Consider the following 19,251-nt stretch of genomic DNA (forward strand, 5'->3'; position numbering starts at 1 on the left):
AGAAACTTATTTTGCAACTTTCTTCTTCCTGTAAAGGAAAAGCTTCTAAAAGGGGCTATAAAATACACTATTCAAAGACAAATATGAACTGTGCTTTATGTTGGAGTAAGCGGGTTGCTATTGGGCTTCAAATTACTCAACATTTTCTACTTTGCTGTTTATGGCTTACTTTGATCTGATTCTAGCCCTCAATCTCTTGAGACTGCCACAAATGCCATTTTTAGCTATTAAAAAAATCACAATTATGTTTTCATCTTTGAATGTTCTGAAAAAGCAATGGTAAATGAAGGCTTTGCTACTTAGCCTAAGAATCTGTTTATGCAGATTAAGCTATTCTAGGAAAGCTGAATTTGCAGGTAAAACCAACAAACCAATAGCAATACTACAACAGAAAATCTACATTGGCTGCAGAAAGCACCAGCGTGCACAGGAATAGCAAACAGGACATTTTAAATACTGAAAACAAAAGGTTAAAAACCAATAAGCAGTATATTAGCACCAACCACTTTATGAATAATTGTATTTACCTCTGAATGAACTCTCTGTATGTGTGATTGAAGATTGCCTTTCTGAGAAAAGGCAGCAGGACAAAAGGCACAAGCATGGGGTTTTTCACCAGTGTGCTTGATCATATGGGTCTGCAACGCCCCCTTCTGGTTAAAGGCTTTTCCACATTCACTACATTTAAACGGTCTTTCACCTGAAGGAAAAAAAAGTTTAAGGGGATTTCAACATGTCTTAGCAGTTTCCTGTGCGTATAATGAAATTTTATCAGCTAAAATCAAGTACTGCATACAGATAAAGGCATGTACGTAAATATAGGTTTAAAACAGAAACACATTAATAAGAGATATTTTTGTGAAGAGTGTTCAGAACAGCCTTCCTTAGTTCAGAAAGCTGCTATGTAAATGCACTGGAGGAAGAGAAATGTGAAAAGGCAAAAAACTTGACCACAAAAAATTCTTACAGAAACACTGAGAAAGATGTATAGCCTTCACCCTCAACGACTATTAATAGTTATTCAATTCATTGCAACCATCTGTCCCCAAAAAGTGAAGTCAAATGTTATTATTGTATATATATATATCACTGTATAGCCTTGCTCAAAAACTAAAAACCTTGAATGTTCTCTTTCAATATTTCATTTAGTACAGAACACGAGTGAAGATCCTAGTTAATGATGTTTTGAGAATCTGCTGCTATTCCCTGATGTTAAGTGTGCTCAACATTGTATATACTTACAGTTATTTCCACGCTGATTAAACATAAAAAAATACTCCTCAGAAATCTTAAGTGATGAAACGTAATGGAACTACATTAACACATTACAAAGCAGTTATAAACTGACATAAAGCACAAAATCCAGTACCTTGCAAGCTTTTGTCTCAATTGACTCCTGGAAATCTCCACTGTAAACTCAGCATTTTTTTTAATTTTTTTTTTTTTACTTTAATGAAACAGTTTAACAGTGATAACTCCAAGAACCTGAAAAAATTTGCTACTTTGCTTTGCGTACTTCTATAGCAAAATCACTATAGACCTGCTACATCTGGCTAGAGGATGTGAGTAATAGCATGTGATAAATATCAGATACAAATAATTTAAATGAATATTTTATGTTACTTCTAATTATGTTTAGAGCTATAATTTGGCCTAGTTTAAAAAGATTAATTCTTAATTTCATTGATTGCAGAAAAAGGCAGTTTTCTGGAACAGGTTACAAAGAATACAGCAGTACCAAATCTTAAGGAATATACATTTTTTGTTTTATTGCCTTTGAGTTCAGATGATTTTTTTTTCAAGTCTATGGGTTTTAGTATGGCATTTTTCACATAGATTAAAATACTGAACATGTAGAGGCCCCAAGTAATAGGTATAAGCAAAAAAGAAATGCAATTATGACACCAGTGTATGCACTGCAATAGCACCACAGGCATGCTCAAAAGTAAAGGAATACATATTCTAAAGTCTCACAAAGATTTTGTAGTACCTCAAGTAACTAAATGCCAGACAGACTGTGAATTTAAAGCAATAATATACTTCCAATTAAATTGTTATCTCTTAGCTGCTTGAAACTTAGAGTGACCCACGGTCACGTGCAGATGGGGACTATCAATGCTCTGTCTCCTGTTTGCATTCTGCAAAAGAACTACAAATGCTCTTCAAGTTTTTAAAGCTTCACAGAACTATCCTCAACCAACTGTAGTTTTGCCTCTACAATTCTGGTTAGAATAGGTATAATAATGTATCTACACAGACTCTAAAACAGTAAAACTGTTTTTCAATGACATTTGTGAATGTTATTTTGATGTAACCTTTAAAGCAGGTACAAGAGTGACCTCCTGTGTCATTGTATCAGGACTTAAAAAAATCTATAAAACTAGAAAAGATTCCTATGAAAGGGTAACACAACAGAATTCTATGGGAATTTTTATTTCTCTATTGGTCAATAGTAATTTCCACATACATTGACTCATCACATGATTGCCTGCACACATGGCTAGTGCAAAGAGCATTATGCATTTACCTAATTTACTACTTATATTAGCAAAAAACAAGACAAACAGCAATTTATTCACAAGACAGAAAACAAATTTTTCATCACTGGAGAACCTTCTGTGAAGGTTTGGTTTAAAGCCAAACTCATACTATATAATGTATGGCTGGTTAAAACTTTAGAACTAATCCCATAGTTCCAGGAACACTTCTTCCTCAACTTTTGCATTATTTTCTACTGCACATTTTCAGTTATTAATATTGCTTAAGGGTTAAACAAATACATATATTTACTATAGTAATTTAGCCAAAAAACTCTGCTATTCATTCCACAAAAGTAAACAGTCGCCTTCTTTGCTTCAATTATCAAAACTGAAGTCTAAGCTTACCACCTCCCAAGCTTACTTTGGGCATCCTGCACATGTCAGTTACAGTAAGTTCAGAATACATATAGCAGTAACTTTAAATACATCAATTAAATAAAAAAAGCAAGGCCACTATGTTAGTAGCATTATTCACTCTCATAAGTTTCTACTGTTTTTGTGATGGTAGCTCTCAGAATCTGTTCGCAATTTAAGATCTTAATTAGAGCAGTAGACCAGCCTTGATCTAGGGACTCAAATTTTCTGGCCCACTGAAACTTTAGGTACTAAAACAGGTATTCTGTTAAAAAAAGAAAAATGAATACCATGAAGTACTTAAGTTTTTCATAATAACAAGCCAAACATATTAACAGCGTTCCACATCCCCACACAGAGAAAAGTATTCAGCATCTCTCAGGTTAATGAAACTTTGTGAAATAATTATTTCCACAGTCTTACCTGTATGGATTCTAACGTGTCGAGTTAACTGACTTGGTTTCTGGAACGTCTTTCCACAGTGAGGACAGGAATAGGTGAACCCACTTCTGTCAATATTTCTGTTGTAAGATCTGGTATTTGATACCCTGTCATTAAAAAAAAAAGAGCTTAATGTTAAAGTCTTATTTTGAAGGAGCTCATTTTACAGTTTGTTTTTTTTTCTTTTACTAAACAAACTTGAAAAAGTGATGATGATATATATAGCATCAGCCATATCAGTGAAAATAAAATCTTGAATAATATTGAATGACCGATGGAAAGTACTCGGAGTACTTTTCTAGGCTGATCTAGATAGTACAAATAATCGTACAGTTATTTCAGCAATAAAATTGATAGATCTTACAGGTTCTCTAGAGAATTTCACTGTAAATTCAGCTAGAGTGACTTCACAACTATGGTTTCTGTGGGAACTTTCAACATTGCAAGCTCATTTCTGTTTCTTGCACACAGGAAAATCTTTGTTCTTAACTATGAGTGTCTTATGAACCACAGCACAAACACAGTTGCTTAAGTCTAACAAGAACAGGTTAAGGATTTAATATCCCAAGTACGTATCACGATCTCCAAAGCCACAGTAACAGATACGTAGACATGTAATTGATCTCTGTACAAATCAAACTAATCAATAATGTAGAAAAAGAGCAACTGGTTTTACTGAGGGGGAAAAAAAAGTCAAAAAGCCAGGCGGCCCTAAAGACCATTACAACAACTCAATGGAAACAAGAAGGCAGTAAGTAAACCAGTAAGCAATCTACAGCACTCCGCAGTTTCCGTAATGCCTGAGAATTTACATCTATATGGTAATTCAGCTTGGCAGTTCTACCTGAAGGTAACCAAATTTACAGATTTAAATACCCAGTGTTTTCCTAAAAACCAGAGAAATAAGAATTAGCTAATATGGATCAGATGTGCAGAAATACACAAGCACCTTGAAGCACAAGCTGGTATATGAAAAACAGTAGGGAAGTTACAGTCTGTGCAGGAGAAAATCTACACTTCTCAAATGATGCATTTTTTTCCTCTAAGAGAATCCAGTGTCAATTTAACAGGCAGTACATTTTCTTTTCTAGTAACTTGAATTTTACATGCATTTTAAAACTTTTTTCTTTTTAATATTCTTGCAGAACAAGCAGAGTCTGGACAAAATTGTTACTAATCCATGTTAACTGCATCTACTAAAATTTACTGAAGTATCCAGAGTAAAATCTGCTAATGATTCAAGAGCAGTAGAGACAGCGCACCTCCACCACTAGAGGTGTTCAAGGCCAGGTTGGACGGGGCCCTGGGCAGCCTGGTCTAGTAGTAAATGGGGAGGTTGGCAGTACTGCCTGCAGCAAGGGTTGGAGCTTCATGATCCTTCAGGTCCCTTCCAACCTAAGCCACAATTCTATGAGTAGGATAGATTTTAGAAACCATCCTCCTTTTTCATCTCAGGATGGTAGATGGACACCAGCCTAATACACTCTCTGAGGAGAAATTACATCTGTTTAAACTATAGCTGCAGTATTTTAATAAGGAAATACAGTACATGCCTCCAACTTGGAGAACAGCTGAAGGGATTTCAGCATTTACAGATACTTTGATAATTTTAAATTATGACTTTGTAATAGTTTCCATTCAAATATTTCAAAGACAGAACAGACACCTCTAAGGAAGGGGAACTACATTCTATTTCTTGGAAAGAAAAAATTCAAAATATAAAAAGCCTTGTTTCCTTAACTCCTAAAAAATCCTTGAAGCTTATTTTACAATGAAAAGCAGGAATTAAATAGTAAGATTTTTACCTACATATATAGGTCCTTGAACCTTAAATAAATATGATACTGTATACTGTTAGGCTAAGCAGATGAAACATTAACTTCTCATACTTTCTCTGAACAATATGAGAGGACTGAGTCAAATGAAAATTCAGAATTTCTACTGAAGAACAGAAGATCAGAGCTATGTTAGCTTTTTGATGAAGCAGCTCCTGCAACTGGCTAAACTGGTTCACATACTCAAGTTGCTTTGTAACTGCTGGTAAAGGGACAGTAAATAAGTATTGTAGACAATAATTTCTTGAACATAAATGCAACGTGTCCACACCTGAATTGATAAATAAAGCAGATCTCATAAAAGGAGGCTCTAAATTAAAAAAAAAAATTATGTTCAAGAAAATGAAGATAAACAAATGTTGATGGAGCTGTACTTTCCTGCAAGACCAAAGGAGTTACTCTTAAAGAAACAATCTGAATGAAAGTACCAGAAATAACTCCTCTTCCTGTTTTGGCCATTAACCTGTCAAAATCGATGCTGTTATCAATTTTCTCCCTCTCTGTCAAGCAAAACTTTCCATCTTCAACATTTTTAAAAGTAAATTAAAACTACTCATATATCTCACATCAAAACACAGGATGCACAATACTCTCTCAAAAATCACAGTTGTTATTATAATCACTCATCTGTTTTTCTCATTATCCTAACTTACAAAAGAGATATCCACAGTAAGAACTTGCTTCTTGACTCATAATATACATTTATGCAAACGTATAACATAGCAACCCCATACTTCAAACTCTCAATTTACAGTTTGCACAGAGAAACTGCAATTCTTATTTAAACCCTCTGGAACATAACCAACAAGATCTCTCGACCTGTAAAAGCTACCTATAAGCAGAATAGGAAATGTCTGACATTTCTCATTTTGTTTTCATTTCTCCTACAGATTTCTTATAAAAATCTTAGGCTTTCTTAATACATAGTTTATATATAAAACTATATATATAGACTTTCTTAGTACAATTTAGTGTAAACTAAACCAACAGAAGTGTTTCTTTCAACTAACTTAATTTTCACCCTCCTAAGATGGAATCAAATTACACTGCTGAAAGAAGTTATTGAACAAATATTTACCTAAAGTAAGAGCAACACTTAATAGGGTTTTCTTTCTTTCCCTTCATTATGTGCTTTTTCACATTTGCAAGAAACTCATGGAAGTTCATGAAGGAGCTACTAGGAAAAAAGTACTAAACTGCAAGGAACAGTCTATTTCTTTGATAAGGGAAAGCATTAAGGTTTGCGTTACAGTAACTATAAAAAGTTACAGTAACTACATAAAATTAACATAGGTTTGCTTCAGTACTGCTCCTGGACTTCCAAATCACATGAACACACTTCAGAATGCAATCTGTACTAAAAAAAAAAAAACACCTCATAAACCCATATGCTTAACTTGTATGCAGACAGACTATGCCTAGTACGAGTCTCTAAATACAAAAACAGCCTTCACAAATGATCACCTAGTTTAGCAAGGATTTACAAACCAATGCCATTTCAGAACAGCCTACCGAAGAAAGGAAACCACCAGCACAGGTTATGGTACTTTACTGACTGGAAATGCTACTCCTGCCTTCCTAACTATTAACCTTCAAAGTAACATCTTCTCATTTTGTTACAAAACTGTGATTGTCACCTTATTTTATAGTGAGTTTTCATATGCTCCTTCAGCTGTGAGGAAGTTTCAAATTCCCTTTTGCAAGATTTGCAGCTGTGGACCCTACTGCCTGCCAATTCTTGACGATGCTCTTCCATGTGTATGGACAGCTGACTCTGCAACGTAAATTCATCTCCACACTCTGAACAGATAAGATTCTGAAACAGATAATAGAGACTGATTTTTAAAAAGATTCACAAATACAAGTTCTGCTCAAGTAGGTGCATGCATACTTTTAAGGACTTCGACAGCTAGAAGCAAACACCAATAGAAGTATACACGTGAAAAAAGTTTAAGCCATGTAATATAAATCATGAACTACTGCACGCTTATAGTAATACTTATCTTCTACAAAACTCCACCTGAACTGAACTGTGTATGACTTTGTAAGTAACAGCAACAAGCAGTTCAGTACTGTCATCTCTACTCCCTGTTTCTTTGGTCGCATCTTTCAAGATATACACCAGAACTTACCTCAATGCTAGAAATCTACATAAACATTTGAGAAAAAAAACCATCACCACCAAAATATTTCCTAACTAGAAACATTTTAACAGCAGATTTAAAGATTTTACACTTTTACTGGTTAAAAAGATACAGAATAATCTTTAAAAGTAAACCCACCACAGTTACTACTGACTTATCTTAGGCTATTCCCACAGACAAAACAACAGAAATGAGCAGGGACGCAGCAAGGGAAAGGAAATGATAGCAAACAAACCAGAGAACACACCCCACTGCTAATTCAACTTCTTATATTGGTCATCCTGAAAAACATGCCAGGATCATGTTCTATGAACCACAGGGTATAGTTCAAATTCCAGTTCTCCAAGGACAAGGCCATATGCACAATCACAGGGAAAGTCACTCTTGCAATTCTCTAATGTTCATTTCTGTTTTAACACAGAATCTTATTGTGTTACAAGCAGGTATTCATTAGCAACTGAAAAGCATTGTTATTTTTCTAAGTTCAATTTTTAAGCTGCAGACTGATTTTTTTTTTTTTTTATTGGGAGGCATCATAATCTATTTTTCTGACATCTGCACCAAACATGAAAATCAGAGTAGTTGAAGTGTAGAAATGAGTAACAGAAATCACTCTTAAGCATCTCCCCTTGCTGTTCAATTTTCTTATTCTAATACTTCTGGCAATCAAAAAATCAAGTTCCCCCAATAAATTAAACTGTTTGGTGTTATATGTTAACACCCCAAAAAGCACAGTCCTCTCATTTTAACTCAGTAGTGACTGCTTAAGTAAAAAAAAGAAAAATAGGAGGTATCACAAAAACCAGCTTCATGACACAAGAAAGAGACTGCGAACAAGTCTCAGCAGTTAACAAAATATACTAACAAAACACAAAGTTTTGTTCCTAGTTCACAAAGACTAGGAATTATCTAACATGACATAAGCCATGAAAATGATCACACAGGCTATTACATGTGGGCCTATCAATGTACATAAAATGACCAAAATCACTCCAAATTAGAAGTATTTATAAATAACTGAGACAATGTTTAGGTAGGATTAGTTTTACCTATTGCACATTCACCAATTAATGATCACTGATTGTATATGAATACTACTGAACATGCAGAGATTCTGTAGGATAATGCAGAATTGGAACACTTGTTTATATCTGATATGTTAATTTCTACTACTATTAAAATAGTTTCCCCACTAAACATGCTGTGGTCTTTGTAAATTACATCATCCAGTCAGTCTTCCAATCTAAAATATATAGCTGAGAGATTAAGGACAACCACCACACATTCACCTTTTTAAAACTTAAATGATGAGATACAATGTATTACCTCTTCTTTCTCATGCAGCATTATATGAGCTTTCAGGCTGGCCACTCTGGAGAATTTCTTGTTGCACACAGGACACGTAGGATCTTCGCCATTGTGAGTACATTTATGAAGTGTCAAGTTGAATTCAACATTAAATGACATCGAACATTGGTCACATCTGTGAGGCTGTTTGTTAGAAACCCAAAAATAAAGACAAAATTCAATCATCCCAGAAGTTATATATAATACAGATGACACATAACTAGAACTCAAAATTTTAAAAAACCTTAAGACCCCACATATAGCAATAACAACATATAATAGCACCAGTTTAAAATATTTCCTCTTCTTTGGGTTTCACAACTGGAAATGTTCGTGCTTTGTGTTCAATAGTGTTTGGGAAAAGAAAGCCTAGGAATTAAAGAAAGTGGGGACTCAAAATTGAGACTTTCTGAGGGCAATGAAGTTAGCAGGAGAAAAGAATGAGCAAGAGACAGGTAAGTTTCTCTGCTTTAAAACTGAGATACTGAATTATCTTTAAACTTGATTAATTACTCAACTGGAGAAGAGAAGAGCTTAGCTTATGCTAGGATTCAGTGCTCTTCATTTGCTATCTGCACTACCACTTTCAGGTAGTGAAGGCAGAAAAGCTCTTTTGCAAGCATGGAATATAATAGCTTCAACCACATGAACTTCCTGTTTTTATGGATCAGTTTTGTAACATGGAAACTTGGATTTTAAGAAGTGTTTGGACAACACCCTCACAAATATGATTTGGATTTTGAGGGATCCTGTGGGGAAGCACAAGTTGGACTCAATGATCCTTGTTAGTGCCTTCCAACTCGGGATTTTCTATGATGCTGTGATGACATAAGTAGCTCTCATCATATATTAATTAACATCCCTAAGTAAAATGTTTCCTAAGAATTCATTTACAACTGCAACTACCTTAAGCAGTACAAGAATTTTTCCAATCACGTGTGATGCTTTGTATAATAGGAAGCAAGGAAAAGAAATTAAATAAAATGCTTCAGTTTACATACGAAACCTGTGGCAAAAGCTCAATTTAAAAAGTCTGCAGAATCTTAATCAGAGATACATTTTTATCTCCTTCTTTCCCACATTTGACTTGGAAGCAACTGTCTGTATGAAATTAATCTACTGATTCATTTATACATACTAGGGTAAGTAGCCTGACTATTGAGAACCGACACAAGAGTCTAGCTGGGTCTAGATAATCAATACAATCATTTTATTTTTATTGCTAATGTGTAGAATCAGTTTGCAGATTCAACTAAAAAGATCCTATGTTTTCTTATCTACGTATCTTATAAGTTGAAGAGAACAACTAAAAATAAAAATTACTGAACTGAAAATAATTTCTTATCTCAAAGGAAACGTGCAGAGTGAAAAGAACAGCTTCATAAAACTCCCACGTTTCTAAGCAGTAATAAATAGTGATGTAACAACACCACCACCTGAAAGCGATATCTTTACTTCACTTGTCAGTATATGAAAGTATCAAGACACTAATATTTCCTAAGTTCACATTTGTAATTCACAAAAGTTGTACCTTGTCATTTTGCTCATGATCCCTCATATGGCGCTGGAACTGGGTCTCTTTTGGGAAAGACAGCAAACAGATCTCACACTTAGGGAAGCTGGATACTTGGTAGGGAAAATTACCGTTCTCTATATTCGGTGTCAGCACACCATCTACAAAACAAGCATGGAAACATGTTGTATGGAGCCCCATTCTACTTACTTATAAGGTACTGTAAATACAAGAGTTCTTCAAAGAAGAAACTTCTAACTCCTGCAAGGTTTTGACAAGACTGTAACTGCACTGGAACTTGAAGATCTCAGGCATAAAGCACATTGCTATTTCCATTCACACCAGATCACAGGAATACATCCATCCCTGTAAATGTCTGTTCTTGAGGACACAATCACCTTTTCCCTTGTAATTATAATCTATTTCCTTCTGTGCTTCATAAAAACCCATCAATTTTGCAACAAAATAACATGCTGACAAATACACTAGGGATGAGATTAAAAACACTGACAGAGGTTACTTTCAATATTATTATATCATCTGCTTAAAATGCAACAACAGTCAGCAGTTCTGCCTACCTGTGTTTCTGCACCTTTTCCCACCCTCAACTTCCCCCCTTCTTTCTTTTCCCTCTTTCACATCACTTAAGTATCTTTTGTCTCTAATATTTCCGGCAACATAAAATATTGTTTATTGTTGTATAACCAACACTAAAGTTTCAAATAGCTGAGAAAGATGTAATAAAATGCAAGTCACATGAATTCAAAGAAAATGGTTTTAATAGATCCAGTCCATACATACACAGTTTTCTTGTTCTGAATGGCCAGTGTAATACAGCTTTTGATACATAGGTTGGTATTTTGATACATAGGTCAGTATTCTCTCAGATTGAAGAAGTCAGTTCTATCAGCGTTTTCTTTTATCTCAAATATTTAATAGGAAAAAAAAAAACCCAACCAAATAGAGAACTCAAAGGTTCCAAGTAACACGAACAGATTTTGCACTTAAGACCATACCATATTGTGAAGTAAGCTATCTTCATGCAAGTAAAACGTTAAGGAAAAACTGGCAAGAGGTCCTTCAAAGCAATATTAATAAAACAAAAATAAAACTCTGACTCACGCTGCAGCTTGAGGACACTAAAGAGAAAAAAAAAAATAAAAAATACACAGAATTCCGCTTCAAACACTGCCACAACTCAAAGTGAATCAACAACAGAATGCAACAAGATGAAAAAATAAAAAAAGAGAACACTGATTTCATTATCTTGTCATGCAAGACATGATGCTTTCCCTTAAAATTGCCAACGTCTCTCTCCATGTTTGTAAGAACGAGGCACGGGAAGAAGCAACACAGCTAGGAATGTACAGCATCCCATTTACATTTCCTCTAGGAGGCAAATCCATAGTGAACTTGTGCTCAGTACTATTCCCACCTCCAAGCCCTCTATCATTTAACACATCATTCACATGGGGAAAAAGGAAAACAAAAAAACAGTACCTTATGCCCTGACCGCCTCTTCTTCCTACTAAAATCCTCAGAAATAACTTTAGAACACTTGTAGTTAAGGAGGCTCTTCATAATGTTTCAGAACACGACAGTATCAGTGAGAAATCATAACTGAAAACCACAGCCTGGGAACTGATATTTCCCATTGCTGGGCTATCCAAATCACCCAGTTAACTTTCACTTTGTAGAGTTAGTTTTCACATAGTTTGGTTACAGACATGATAACATAAGTACCACAGAAGTTGACCATGCATATGTCTACTGCATCCTTTAAAGAACTCCTTGTTGTAAATTCACAGTATATGCAGACAGTATCAGTAATACTGGCATGACATGAAAAAATAAATAAAAATGAAAATAAAAAAAGAAGCAAAAGGAAAATTTACTCCAACACGTGGACAACATGGAAACTTAACAAAGAAAACTTTCTTCTATGGAAAATGGAGTTCAACCCAATGAAGGCCTGACCTCTCTTTTAATTGAGAACTGAAAAAATTCTCCGTGAACCCAAGAGATTATCATCTTTGAGCATTCACTTCTGAGATCAAAGAGAGCAGATAGCAGACTAAAACAGTGCTGCAACAACTGAGCATGCAGAAGTGTAACTTTCATGCAACCAAAGGCACCAATTTCCCTGTAGTCTGAGTCAAAAAAAGCAACATGTTCATTCCTGTGAGTAACTAGTAACTAGATACCCAGTTAGTCACTTTCCAGGTCAATAGTATTTATACACTTTTTTGTATGTTTTTACTAAGGCCTGTATCATATCTGCATCAACCAGAACATTAATCTACGGGCAATACATCTTCTTAAAGAATTCACAATATACGATGGAACCGTATATTAATTAAAAATTGAACATCTTGCAGCAGAATTTCATAGGAAAGAATAGAGAAACGGCCTTAACTTTGGTAAATCAGCAGCTCAGCATATCACAGCCCACACAGAAGTGCCAAGAATTTCTCAAGAGCGAGCACAAACCCAGAGCTGCCTGGGAGCCTTTCCAGCTCCCTAGAGGCCCTCATACTCCCAGGAGATAGAAGGCACGCACTTACAAAACTCACTGCTTTCACTGTAACATCTCCAGCGTTTCTCTTTCAAAGGAAACCTTTGTAACTCTTTGCAAAGCCAAATCTTATGATCTTATGATTATATCTTTCATAGTACCTCAAAGAGCAAAAGGAAGAAGCCTGGGGTGTCAGGACTGGACCTGAGACTCAGCGATTGGACTGCACAATACATTTGAAAGAGACTGCTTTGCAGAGGGCTCCTACTGCAGAAACGCATCAGAAGGCCTTAGGGATACGGTGCTGCCAACAAATTTAGGTTAGATTCCAGACATCTCCACTACTGAAGATGAGCTGAATGTTGCCCTAAGTAGTTACAGCCAGTATAAGCAGAAAAACAGTCCCATTTGGGCTTAAAAGAACTTAGCAATTGTTTCCACTTCTAGCCAAAGAAAGGACTGAGATCTAATGCAGATTAGAATTAGAACATACTCATTTCTTTTCTTCCTTATCACTCTACCTGAAATACCTTAGGGGAAAGATAAAATTATTATAATCTTTTTTCCACTTATATTCTCACTAAAATCCTGTTTGTCCTCTATAACCAGCCAAACACAGGATGTTTCTAAGAGCCGCATAGCTCCTTTCTATTAAAGACACTGGTCGTGACTTTTTATTTCATTCTTTTAGTAATGAAGGAAGCATTCAAAACAATATCCCCACAGAAATCCAGAGATTTGAAAACAGTAACAAAATGTTATGGATTTCGAATCAGAAAGACAAAAACAGAAAAGACATTGTCAATAAAAGTAGTAACAAGTGAGATAGACTGTAACTTTCCAATCAGGCAATACAGACTCCAGGTATGGTTTGGGGAAGTTGTCATTTAGATATGAAAACGAAGTAAAACCTTGACAACTTTTTGTGCAAATAATTAATAACAAGATAAAGACAATTCACACTGGTATGTCATCCTCACAGCAAGTCAAAGTATTAACTTGCATTACCATATTTCTGGGAAATCCTCAATAAAATCCAGGTTTACTGGATTACTTCAAAGCAGCAACACTTTTAAATGTACCATGGGCCATGAAACAAGGCCAACACTGACAACTACTGAACCAAATTTAAAGGTCCGTAGCTTTGAAGACCCAAAAATGGTGATGATGCTAACCCAGCAAGTCAGCAATAGCATACAGATAGAGTTCCCTGCTTACCAAAGGAAAAAAAAATACAAATACTGACGCAGATGATAAAGCATCTGATTGTCACAATTAGAAACTCTATCATAAATACTCAATATGGTGCCTAAGCTCCCAGAAAAATGTAAATATTGGGTACACAGATTAAGCCATCTGTTTATCTTAGATACACTCTGTCCAGATGACAACACAATTCTGCTGTGTGCTAACAAAGATACGAGACCACTATTCAACTCAACAAAGAACTGAGTTTGATTTCCTTGAATATCTCATAGAGAATTAGGTGAACTCACCAAGCATATCACTTCAATAAAAAAAAAATCACGTGGCATTCTCCTGCTAGAAAGCTGCTATTTATTGACGTCCCATAAACATGAACACATACACACACAAGGCACGAAGTGAATATCAGACTAAACAAATGTCCTGAAACGTTGCTCTCAGATCTGCATACTTCAACAAATGATAAATCTTACCGAGCAAGGCTGAAGTTTAAACCACTGTCATTTGTTTACATTAACCGTATGGAAACAGTGCAAAAGCTTTAATGCATGAATGCAATTTCAGTGTTTCTCTAGTGATAACGTAAATCAATTCCATCATAACTGGAGACAGACAGCTGCCTATCAATACAATCAAACTGAACAGGAAGCATCCAGCTCATTATGCACTACTAAACAAAGACTTCTCTTTGTATTCTTGCACTTTTTCCATAGTGCAATGCTAGGACAGAAGCAGACTTGGAAAGTATCAAAGATAACAAGTTTTTAGCTTAAAGACAGACATAAAGACGGAAGAGAAGGCTGCGAGGTGATCTGAAAGCAGCCTTTCAGTATCTAAAGGGGAGCTACAGGAAAGAAGGGGACTCTTTAGCAGGGTCTGTGGTGATGGAACAAGGGGAAATGGTTTCAAGTTCAAAGAGGATAGATTTAAGTTGGATATAAGGAAAAAGTCTTTTACAGTGAGGGTGATGAGGCAAAGGAATTTGATGCCCCATCCCTGGAGACTTTCAAGGCAAGACTGGATCAGGTCCTGGGCAACCTGATCTAGCTGTGGTGTCTCTGTTCATGCAGGGGAGCTGGACTAGATGGTCTTCAGAGGTTTTTTCCAACTCTAAGGATTCTGTCATTCTATTTGAGCATTCTGAATGCTACAGCCTTCAAGTTCTTTGGAAATGTTTTGCCCCACATGGAGCATCAGCCATGAAGTTTTGGGTAAGCTCAGCTATAGATCCCTGTGATACTGCCTTCGGAACAATCGACTTCAGTGAGTCAGCAGGCAGGTGCCCTCTGCCCTAAGCCACTGATACAACCTCAGTGCGAATGGAGGAAGACAGAATTAGAGCACTCCTGAACATTTCTTCCATACGTAAGCAGCACTGTGCCTCATGGCAGAACGCAGTTCTCTGTGCAAGGCGCAGATGGGCTCATTCAGCTGTAAACACGGCACAGCCTTATTACATCTCTAATAGCTTGCCAGCATCAGGCTAAGACAATTCCATGCAACACAGCCCATGGAATTTGTCGATGAAAATCTGCAAATGAAGTTACCTGGCAGCTGGCAAGTCTAGGGATGCAAGGGTTCGACCCTATCAAAGCTTATTACCTAATTTATGAATTTAAAAAGAAAAAAGAAAAAAGAGGTAGAACAAAAGACCAAAACAGGGACAGCAATATTGACATTTCCTCATGCCATGCCAGAAATCACAATAATGAATAATGATACATGAATCATTAAAACATTTTGTTTAGCTCTGCAATCATGAAAGAATTGGATTTATTTAAACTTAACTCAGCACTTTCTTCAACAAAAACAACGAACAGTAATTCTTCATGACTCCTGATGGGAAGAGCAGGGAGAAGGCTCAACTCTCAGCCCATGCACTGGACCAAAATACAGAGACCAATAAGGACCTGCTATGTATTTTAAAAGGTAGCTTTCATTATTTTTGGTCAATATTCAACCCAGAATTTAAGCAGTACCAGTACAGACATTCAGCTCCCAGAACCACACTGCTCAGAAGGATGTTCAGATGCCAGTTGTCCTGTTTGTCAACACAAAGCAGCCACCTTTCTTTCTGGAGCACCCAGGCCTCCCCAACTTTCATGGCCACGCTGCAGGTGGCAGAGGAGCCTGACACGACACAGAACGAACAGCTCCTTTGTATCAGGTTCAGTGCAACCAAGACAGCACTGGGTTTGGATGGGATAGAGTTAGCGTTGTTATAAGCAGCCTGTATAGTGCCATGTTTTAGACCGGTGACAAAAACAATGCTTATTGCACACCGATGTTTCATTCCTGTTGCTGATAGAGCACGAATGCAGCCTGCTTCTCTCTCTTCACCCCCCAGTGAACAGGAGGCCAGGAGGGGACAGCTGCCAAGGGGATGGCCATGCCATCCAACAGCGTGCTCAGCAGAAAAAACAACTCAGGGCAGTCCTTCCAAGATGGTTAAGCATCAGTCTGATCGTGACAGGCGCTGAGGGATTGCCTTTCATAGCATTTCCCCCCTTCTTTTTTTCCCCATCTTCCTTCATTTACTGACGTATCCTTATCTCAAACCACAAGCTTTTTCTCACTTTTGTTCTTCTAATTCTATTCTGAAGAGAACTGAGGGGAACGTGAGGTTTTCAGGCCAAGGTGAAAAGGATCACATAAATAGCCCACATTTCCCTAATCTACACAGGTATACAAAAATTGACATTTCCTTAACCAAACTTGATATTTTTATTAGATGTTCAGGTAAATACTGCTACATTTACTGCCTAATATTCTAAAATAGAAATTACATTTTTTGGATAGCTGCATATTTGACACCAAACTAGAGCTTTTCAGAGGTTTGCTTTTACACAATTCGGACCTTAACCTATGTCCAGGCACTACACTGCCAATAGAAACTTAAGAATGAACCAAGTAATTTGCAGGTGAACTTCCCTCTCCCTGAGAGGAAGCATGACCCAATCACAGCAGAAAAACTCAAAAAGATCTGAGAGGTCTGAAATAGAAATCTAATTGTATTTCAAAACACTTAATGCATAGGAACAAATGAGGTATGAAGGTATGAGTGCAACTGCAACAGGGAACAAAATAATGAGCACCAGAAAGATACAGAGAAAGGCAAAACAGGGTCCGAAGTTAACACACAGACAGAACTTAAACACAGGTTATTTAACTGCTTCAATTACTGGGGAAAAGGCACAGATTCATTACAAATATAGTGAGGAACTAAAGAACACCAGGGCAATCTACGGCTATCTTCTTCCAGAAAAACCCAACACACCCCTCATGCATAAGCTTAGATTTGGTACTTGCTGTGGAACTCTTTAACTCATGCTAGAGAACTGACAAGTAGCAAAAAAAATACAGCCAGCTCTGCATAGGCAGACTTTAAGCTACACAGCCTTCTTTACACTTCCTAACTTTGTGTTGTGCCACCCTTCACCTGTGAACTCTGTTAAACCTTATGCCCTGTGAAGGCACAAAATACTCAGTATGGAACTCAGTTTAAACCTGCACGAAAGTAATTTAAATATAGCACACACACTCCAGGCTCAAAAATTGAGTACATCCCACAAATAATTAACTTTGCTGAAAATTCACACAACCTACAACTCCAGCAGTCCAAACTCTACAGTAGGGGTTACCTAGAACAATAGCAGTCACACATGTAATTCTTTCCCAATTTCTTTCTCAGGTTAGAGGCTACACAGAAACCTCTATGAATGTGTTACTAGTATGCTAACAGCAGTTATACACTGAGCAGCTCACACTTCCTTTAAAAAAAAAAACAAAAAAAAGACCTACATAGAAAAGCATACTTTCCAATGCATTATTCTTGCTTCAACAATATTCAAGACCTCATTCCAAAATTTTCAGAAGAGCAAAAGCCAAGTCCTGCCATATGACTGTCTTAGGATTTGCTGTATAACTACTGCCCAAATCACAGCAGATTCACTCTTGAAGTTTTTTGAGGATCATTTTCTATACTTCACTGACCTCACATGAGATGTTAATTTGAACAGTCCAATTAACTTAATTCAATAAACTTAAAAAAATAATAAATCACAAAATAGATCCAAGAAAACATTACTAATACAAACAAAAAAGTTGTTTAAGAATAGCAGCCACCGAGGTCAAGATATTATTTTTACTATTTCTGCGTATAGTTCAGATTTCCATTTATCACCTCTAATTTTCCTAGAACAAAGAGCATAGCTAATGTTTGACACCCCTGAATTCAAAGTAATCAGAGAAGTTGCACAACAAAGCATGACTGATCCACCTTCACTTCCTTGCAAACGAAGCCATACTGCCATACACATACAGACTGCACAACTACAGAGATCAGTTTCTCTCTTTCAGGAAAGACACTCAAGTACCAGGGTAAGAATTCTTTGGGCAACACTGATAAGGAAGAAAACCTACACATGTACAGTTTCCTAAGCAAAAGACATGACATCTATTTTGCAAACAGCTGTTTTCCTAATAAAATTTTTCCCACTGAAGTGGAAGACTGTGGGACTCACAACCAGTTTTCCAAGTTTGTTAGCCTGTGCCTGAGTGGGACAAGGAGCCAACTGTCCTGGGAATATTGTTTACCTCAATTCAAGCTGTCCTGTTTAGCCAGTTTCTTCATTCAAGCCTTTTTTTCAGCCAAACATAAAGGCAGAAAACATACTACAGTTGACAACACTGACGATGCTGATTCCTGCAGACTGTTGAAGTCTCCAGAGCCCAGAATATTTGCTTATGTGGGGCAGAGTCCTTGCAACTGCAGACTGCACGTTTCTGAATTCCTGTGGGAGGCCCAGACCCTGTAAATCTGAACTGACATCTGCAAACGACCCCATGAAACAATTTCATTAATAAGCTAGCAGGTTTCTACTGCTTAAAATACAACGTATGATTGGACTAGCCATCAATCCGGCAACTCCTTATAAACACGCATCTTAATATTGGAGAAGTCTAACATCAGGGCCCAATTACGAGCAAAGTACAGCCACCAGGTGCCGGTTCTAGACGCGGGTTGTCTCAGACTCAATCCTCCCCCATCCACAGCCCGTGTCATCAGTGCAGGAGCTCATAACTGCCAGCAGTCCGCGGGGCCGATTCACAGCGCAGGGCCGTGCCCCGTAACGCGGGTAGGATGCACCACACAAAGGCCCCACCGAATCCCAGCTCTCAGCCCTGAGGCTCTGTCAGCAACTCGAGCTCAGCACAGCGAGCCTGCCCCGGGGCGTCCACACGGCAATAAAACAAGCAAGAAACGACGGAAAGCGTGAGACAAACTCGTACTCGGTTGGGAACACGGCAGGTCTGCTTTAATACGTAAGCTCACAAAGAAGAATTTTAAAGCCTC

General features: G+C 37.0%; 1 protein-coding gene across 1 annotated transcript in view; it reads right to left on the reverse strand.

The window, feature by feature from the left end:
- Window positions 1-455: 455 nt before the first annotated feature.
- The window catches only part of ZNF236 (zinc finger protein 236), a 65,050-nt gene continuing 46,254 nt past the window's right edge, over window positions 456-19,251 (reverse strand). Inside the window, 6 exon segments of the mRNA XM_031552781.1 lie at window positions 456-700; window positions 3,318-3,442; window positions 6,808-6,986; window positions 8,641-8,805; window positions 10,193-10,335; window positions 11,297-11,313. Coding sequence (XP_031408641.1) covers window positions 471-700; window positions 3,318-3,442; window positions 6,808-6,986; window positions 8,641-8,805; window positions 10,193-10,335; window positions 11,297-11,313 — 859 coding nt within the window. The 3' untranslated portion in view covers window positions 456-470.

Source organism: Meleagris gallopavo, chromosome 3 (genome assembly GCF_000146605.3).
Source record: "Meleagris gallopavo isolate NT-WF06-2002-E0010 breed Aviagen turkey brand Nicholas breeding stock chromosome 3, Turkey_5.1, whole genome shotgun sequence".
NCBI lineage: Eukaryota > Metazoa > Chordata > Aves > Galliformes > Phasianidae > Meleagris > Meleagris gallopavo.